We start from the raw sequence: 6,420 nt of genomic DNA on the forward strand, positions 1-6,420 counted from the left end.
CAAGGCTCTGCACAGGTCAGTGCAGGGGGAACGCCATTATAATAAACACACTCAACAGGGTCAGCGACTGGAGGAGAGGAAGTATGAGCAGCCAGGCTGATTACCAGCTTCTATCTGGCAGCTTAAGAAATCAAAGTGGGAAAAGACATAATGAAGGGGTACCCCTCCCCCAAACCCCCTCTGCCAGACCTGGAAGTGTCCGGGTCAAGAACTAGACATCACAAGCCGATTTCCGCACTGCACCTCATCAAGAACCAAGGTAACCTTACTGCCCATGGCAGTAGAGCAGAGCTACTTTACAAGTACGCAGAGTTCTGGACTTGCAGCTACAGATTCTGCAGCAAAAAAACAAATATACATAGGTTTTACCAGAAATCCTTATGATTATTCTTAGGTAGCGGGGGAAACTTTGTACTGTGTATTTGTTTATGTATATTCTGTCATGCTCGTAGAAGTGGAAGAGCAGCAGAGAGAGTTAGTATTGTGAGCCACCTGTCATTCAGTGCCAGTTACCATGGTAATTAATTAGACAGGAGCCTTGTACCACCTGGAGGCAATTATCCACCACACCCACCACAGGTGGTTCAGAACTATTTAAGCAGTGATCTGGCACTGCTCAGGAACTATGTCACAGAGATCACTGAGGACTCCGTGGTGTTGTGCTGCCATCTGTAGAATTCTGACTGAACGCCTCTCTGTCAGAATACCCCCTATAAGACACATTACACATCTGGAAAGGAGACCATGTACTTGACACACACAAGGTTGGTCTGCACAGTCATATTGATTAATCTTTGACAGTACCGTGCAATCAGGCTCATAATGGCATTTAGGAAGTACTGAAAGAAACCATCCTGGAGAATTGCTAACCTGCATCTCCCAGTACTGCAGTCTCAATACAGCCGTGTAAATATTTCACCGATTGCTCTTTGCTGAATTCCATAGTATCCTATGCACTCATGCATTCACTTCCAGTTTTGTTTTTTTACACAGTTCGCCCATGACTGCAGAACACGAACCACAGTTGTTCCTGCTCATCCAGGTTTGATTGATTCTGGAAGGATGGACATATGGATCACCACAGAACTATTATCTTGATGTCCGAGGTAGTAGTCGTCCATAAATTTATGTCACAATACCACAGAAAGAACATCTCCAATTTATAATCAAGGTCAGATGCAAACGATTTCTTGTTCCCTGCCAGTCGCGCCTCAGTCTTAAAAACAAAGAGGGCACTGATGCCATGTCCTGCCTCTTGATAGCAATTTCACTCGTGCCCCAGTAGGACAGGATTGTGATAATCACAAATGACTCTGGAGAACGTCTCAGAGGATCTCGATTTTCCCCCAAAAAAACGACGGAAAAACAAGAACATAAATAAGGTATATATACCATCAGTGCTGCCTCCATCAACAAGCATCCAGATCTCGAGGCTCTGAGACGCTGCAGAGCTCAGCAGGGGTCAGTCCTCGGAGGTCACAGGGAAGGGTTTTAAGGACAGCTGGCCCTGGTGCTTTACAAACACAGACCCGTCCTCCACCTTCACCTCGTGCACCCGTTGCTGTAGCAAAACGTCAAGAAAAAAAAAGGCGCTATATCAGAAACACGCACAGCTGCAAAGTGACGTGTAAGAACGGACATTTCACTAGGAATACAAACACCCCAAAATTAGGGGCACTGAAAGGAGTGTGGAGTGTTTTAGTCAACGGGCTGAGCCCACTGGGATGAGGACTGACCTCCTGGCCAGAGGACGAGGAGGCTGAGACCCCCCCCCTGCAGAGTGAGGGGTGACCAAGGGGCAGCTGCAGAGGGGGAGATGGGATGGAGGGGGGGATGCAAAATACGTGTGTGAGGGAGAGAAGGGGATCACTACAGTATTTACAGTGTTTTAGGAGACGAAACATCGTCAGGATTGATTGCTCATTACTGACAGCAGAGTCTGATTGGACTCGGTTGCTGTCATCCCTCCCGAACTTTCATTAAAAGCTCTGTAAGACCGGACACAAGCCAGAGGTGAGTATTCCTTCCATGGTTTAAGTAACAAAACGCCAGGTTATCCGCTTTAACAACCTGGCTGGGAAGCTTGTTCCACTCTCCCACAACCCTTTGTGTAAAGATATGCCTCCTGTTCTCTTATTTAAATACACTTGCACATCCTTTTCACTTGGAAGCACTGCTTTTTGTCCCACTATTCATACCCAGCTTGTTCACTGGGCTGACTTTGTCAGGCTTTCTGAGGGTTGGGAATAGATCTGGAATTCCGGCATGTTGTTTCCCCATTACTTCCCTTTCCCCAGTGAGCACGCTGAATATCTCGTTAATCAATTTAGAATGAGCACCTCCACGCAGAAAAAGATGAACGAAAATAAATAAAAAACAGAACCATATCTGGAGCTGTCACTCCAAGAGCACGCGACTTTCCAGGGTTCATGTAAAGTCTGGGTTTTTTTTTTATTTATTTTAAGACACTGTAGCTACAGGAGTTCATTTTCCCCGATATGTTTTTCCCCTTTTCTTTCCATGCCACATCCATAGGAATAAACAGGTAGACAGGAGGACGGAGGAAAGGGACAATCAGGATACTACGGTCATGTGATTCTGGGTAATTCCTATTATTTTAAGACTCTTGTTTTTTTTACTAATCTGAAGGTGGTCTATTTTAACCCTCACTTTTCAAAATCTATTTAGAGTTCTTGGGGGGGGGGGGGGGGGGGTGCAGATACCCCTGCTCCTAAATTTCATGAAAAAAATGCCATTGTGTAAATATATACGTAAACAATTCTGAGATAGGTTAAAAAACAAATGCTTATTCAAATAATCATGTTAGATATGAATGTCTCTCAGCACACACAATGTATAAATACATTTTGAAATAACAGAACATTTATATATATAAAACATACAAAAACAAATCAAAGATTAAAACACCCATTCAACTCTCCCACCTGCGTGTAAAACGATAATGTCCAAAAATATTATCCTTCGAACAAAATTTTACAAGCCTCCAGCAACCACTCCAATGTCTTAATGCAATTAAATTCTAAAAAAAAAATTACTTTAACACCTTTAACTATGCTGTTAGCTGTTCATAAAAACACCTATAGCAAACATAATTAAAAAAGGGATCTTCACACATTCTCACAACCCCCCATAACTGTCATGGGAAGCTTATATTTCCATTTCTGTCTGGAAGGACTAAGTGCCCGTTGGTTTCAAGTGAATGGAGACAACCTGTTCCATGCACTCTCCCCTCTTCACTATCTTTACCTGCAAGCCTGTCTCGGACGCCCCTGTTCGGACGTTAAAATCGTAGTCGTGCCACGGACAGGTCACCCGGAGGACACCGTCTGCCTCTTCAATATCCCCCTCACACAGTGGGCCTCCTGTAAGGACAGGGCACAACAGTGGGGGGTTAATGAGTGTGTGTATGTGGGGGGGCTCTCCGGGTCACCAGAACAGGTTAGCAAAGTGAGGCAACGGCAAAGCTTCTATAAAGCACCAAGAAAGGAAGATCTTTTTTAACCCAAGCAAAGAGACTGTGACACAGCGGGGCAGTGATCAGCATGGGGCCCTGGGTTAAAAACCGGATATGGTCAGGAGACACAGTATTATTGTACATCTTACACACCATATATTTGCCCCTGTCTTTCTCACACCTGAAGAAGGCTCCATGGCTGAAACGTTGCGTTTTCTCTCTTCAGCAGGGAATAAACCTATTACTTGTTCCTTTGCAGCCTACGCATGCTGACGCAGCTCCCCACCTGAACTATTTGGAAAAATGTTTGTTAAAATACATTAGGGGGAAATATCTATTTCATTAGAATCTTAAGGATATACATTTGTTCTAAATATATTTTACATTATACGAAAAGAGACATCTGCATGTTTTTTCTGGTATATTGCAATATATGTAATCTGGGTAAGGGCCTGGAGTGCTGTCTGTGTGGAGTTTGGATGTTCTTGCTGTGTGGGCATGCGTTTCCCCCCACAGTCCGGAAAGACACTGGCAGGCTCATTGGCTACTGGGAGAAGTGGCCCTGGTGTGAGAGTGTGGGTGTGTGCCCTGCGGTGGACTGGTGTCCATCCCGGATGTATCCTGCTTTGCTCCCATTCCTCGCTGGGATGGACTCTGGCTCCCCTGCCATCTTGAATGGGAAGAAGCAGAAGCAGATGGATGGGATTTATGTTCCCCTTAAAAGATTAAATTTGAATGTAAAGACAGAGCAACACTGCTCCGAGAGCAGTTCAAGGGCACTGGTCTGTCACAGTCAGGCTGGGGGGAATTTATGCTACCTAGGATTTTGTCAGAGTAAGGAATTAGGAAAAGAAAGGGGTTCATGAGGGTTATCCGTGCTCCCTACTTTTACCCAGGCATCCGTTAATCCCAAAAGCACTCCACAATAGATGCCTGTTTCACTCCCTCACTCATAGAGAATTAAAGGGAAAGTGGAAAAAGTCCCATAATATTTGTTCTCCAACCGCATTTTTCCTCTTACCGCAGGAACGGTTTTTTGGCGAGTCTCGACGAATACCGGCGCTATTATTCCTGTTGGAAGTTGCAATAAAACGGTCTGGAATCTGTACATGTAATTTGACGTGCAGCTTTCAAGTATAATAGCAAACCAGCGGAGCCACTGGATAGAATGGTATTTGAAAATGGTTGCATTTAAAATAAAAGTGCCTTGTTTTTTTTTTTGTAGCGTGGTGTTTACGAGCTGTTGGTGATTTTTTGTTGAAGACAGTTCGGCGAGCCAGCATAAGGGTCCTGTATATAACGCGCATCACTTCGGGCTCGACATATCCAATCTGCCCTTGTTATCCACTTCGAAAACCGCAAGTTATAAATATACGTAGACTTTTTTAAATAGTAAAACGTTACTTCTATTACTGGTGTAAATTACCTACTTCCTCAGACACCTATTACACAGCCCCACTGTAACTGTCGAAAAAGGATTTATTTTGTAAATGGCTAGCCGTCTTAATTCTCTGTAAAAATTAGTGGACCGCATAAAACAATAACAGTAACTTTAAAAACTCTGCCAACACAGCATTCGATGTTACTTTCTCGCCAGGACATGTAAGCCTATCGGTTACACAGTATATATACACACACACGTAACGTCATGTGTTTAAAAACATCTCTCTCTGGTCAAAAGAGGTTCAGTTGCGCTATATATTAAAACAGTGCGTTTACAGCCAGTCAGTGGATCACCGGGGACCGGCAACTTTATCGCACTCGCGTCTCCGCACTTTAACACTCAATCGTGAAGAGTGAATTAGCTAGGGCAGTTAATAATAGTAATAATAATATACCTTAGTCTAAGTAGGTCTGTGCCGCCGTGCACAGTTCAACCCTGCAGGAGAGCGGCTCCCCGGCTCGGATGCACTGACCTGAGTGCGCGCACCGGGCGTCCATGGCCCGGAACTCCCCCTTGGTGTGGAAGAGGCACACGTCCGAGTCGTAGCCGAGCTCGGAGTAGATCAGCCGGCACGGTTTGTTGGAGAGCTCGGTGACGGGGCCTATCAACCTCCACAGCTCGGCGGCAGAATCGCTCCCGTACTCCGCGTTTGAAGAAGCCATTTCCCCCCCTCTAAATTAAAGGTCTTCACATCGATGCTATTAAAGTCGCCAAAGCCCTTTGCGCCCGTCTAGATATGGGCAGCTATGTAAAAGGTGATTATTCCGCCTGCCTTCTTACTATATTTGGAAGTCGGGCAATCACGGCGATCTACAGCACTGGCCGTGACAAACCGATTTTAATCTCCTTGCAGAGGGTGGAACGACCCCGAAAGAAGGGAGATTTTTTTTTCTCAGGAGGACTGAACATGTAATAAAACAAGCGACCCTTCTGCGACAGTCTAGGCTGTGCAGAAAGTGGGCAAATTGCAAAATTAACCAAATTGCACGACTGCCATCAGGATATACTATTCGTGTCGTCAGCCCTAAGTCTGATGGGTGACCTAATTTTAAAGGAGCAGAAAATATCATTTAAATAAAGAATAATTCATATTATACAAAATATGCGTTTTCAGTTGCGTGGTTTCAGCCTGTTGTGTTATTGGAAAATCCCTAAAAGACTCTGTGTTAATTAACGCGTGTTGTTATATTAGTATCACATTTCCCTGTTTGGTCTGCTATGTGGTAATCGGGGGGCGAAGGAGTTAAAAAGGTCACACCTGCATTCTGACTCGTGACGTAATCTACGCCTGGGGGTCAGCTGCACTATCCCAGAGGTGGCGGGTGTTAAAACAACCCAGACACACGCAGAAATAGGCTGAGAATCTGAGAATAATTTTAACGAGGGCAGCGGGGAGGTGCGGAGACGTGACGGCAAAGCTATTTCACTCGTCAGATGGACGAAAAACCCGAAACGCTTGTCGGGTGCACAGAAGCCCGGCCAGAACCGCTTTTCAAAAGCC

The 6,420-nt window shown here is 45.0% G+C and overlaps 1 protein-coding gene across 4 annotated transcripts in view; it reads right to left on the reverse strand.

The window, feature by feature from the left end:
- Positions 1 to 6,112, reverse strand: part of LOC148639209 (Rieske domain-containing protein) — a 55,931-nt gene extending 49,819 nt beyond the window's left edge. For 2 of the 4 annotated variants that reach the window (XM_088622521.1, XM_088622519.1), the window contains exons 1-3: positions 5,392 to 6,112; positions 3,268 to 3,383; positions 1,393 to 1,561 (exon numbers count right to left, since the gene is read on the reverse strand). In XM_088622521.1, coding sequence (XP_088478647.1) covers positions 1,463 to 1,561; positions 3,268 to 3,383; positions 5,392 to 5,581 — 405 coding nt within the window. In that variant the 5' untranslated portion in view covers positions 5,582 to 6,112 and the 3' untranslated portion in view covers positions 1,393 to 1,462. The remainder of the gene's footprint in view (positions 1 to 1,392; positions 1,562 to 3,267; positions 3,384 to 5,391) is intronic. The other 2 variants (XM_088622520.1, XM_088622518.1) reach the window with 1 other exon arrangement.
- Between the last annotated feature and the right edge of the window lie 308 nt (positions 6,113 to 6,420).

Source organism: Lepisosteus platostomus, chromosome 27 (genome assembly GCF_059453375.1).
Source record: "Lepisosteus platostomus isolate fLepPlt1 chromosome 27, fLepPlt1.hap1, whole genome shotgun sequence".
Taxonomy (NCBI): Eukaryota; Metazoa; Chordata; class Actinopteri; order Semionotiformes; family Lepisosteidae; genus Lepisosteus; species Lepisosteus platostomus.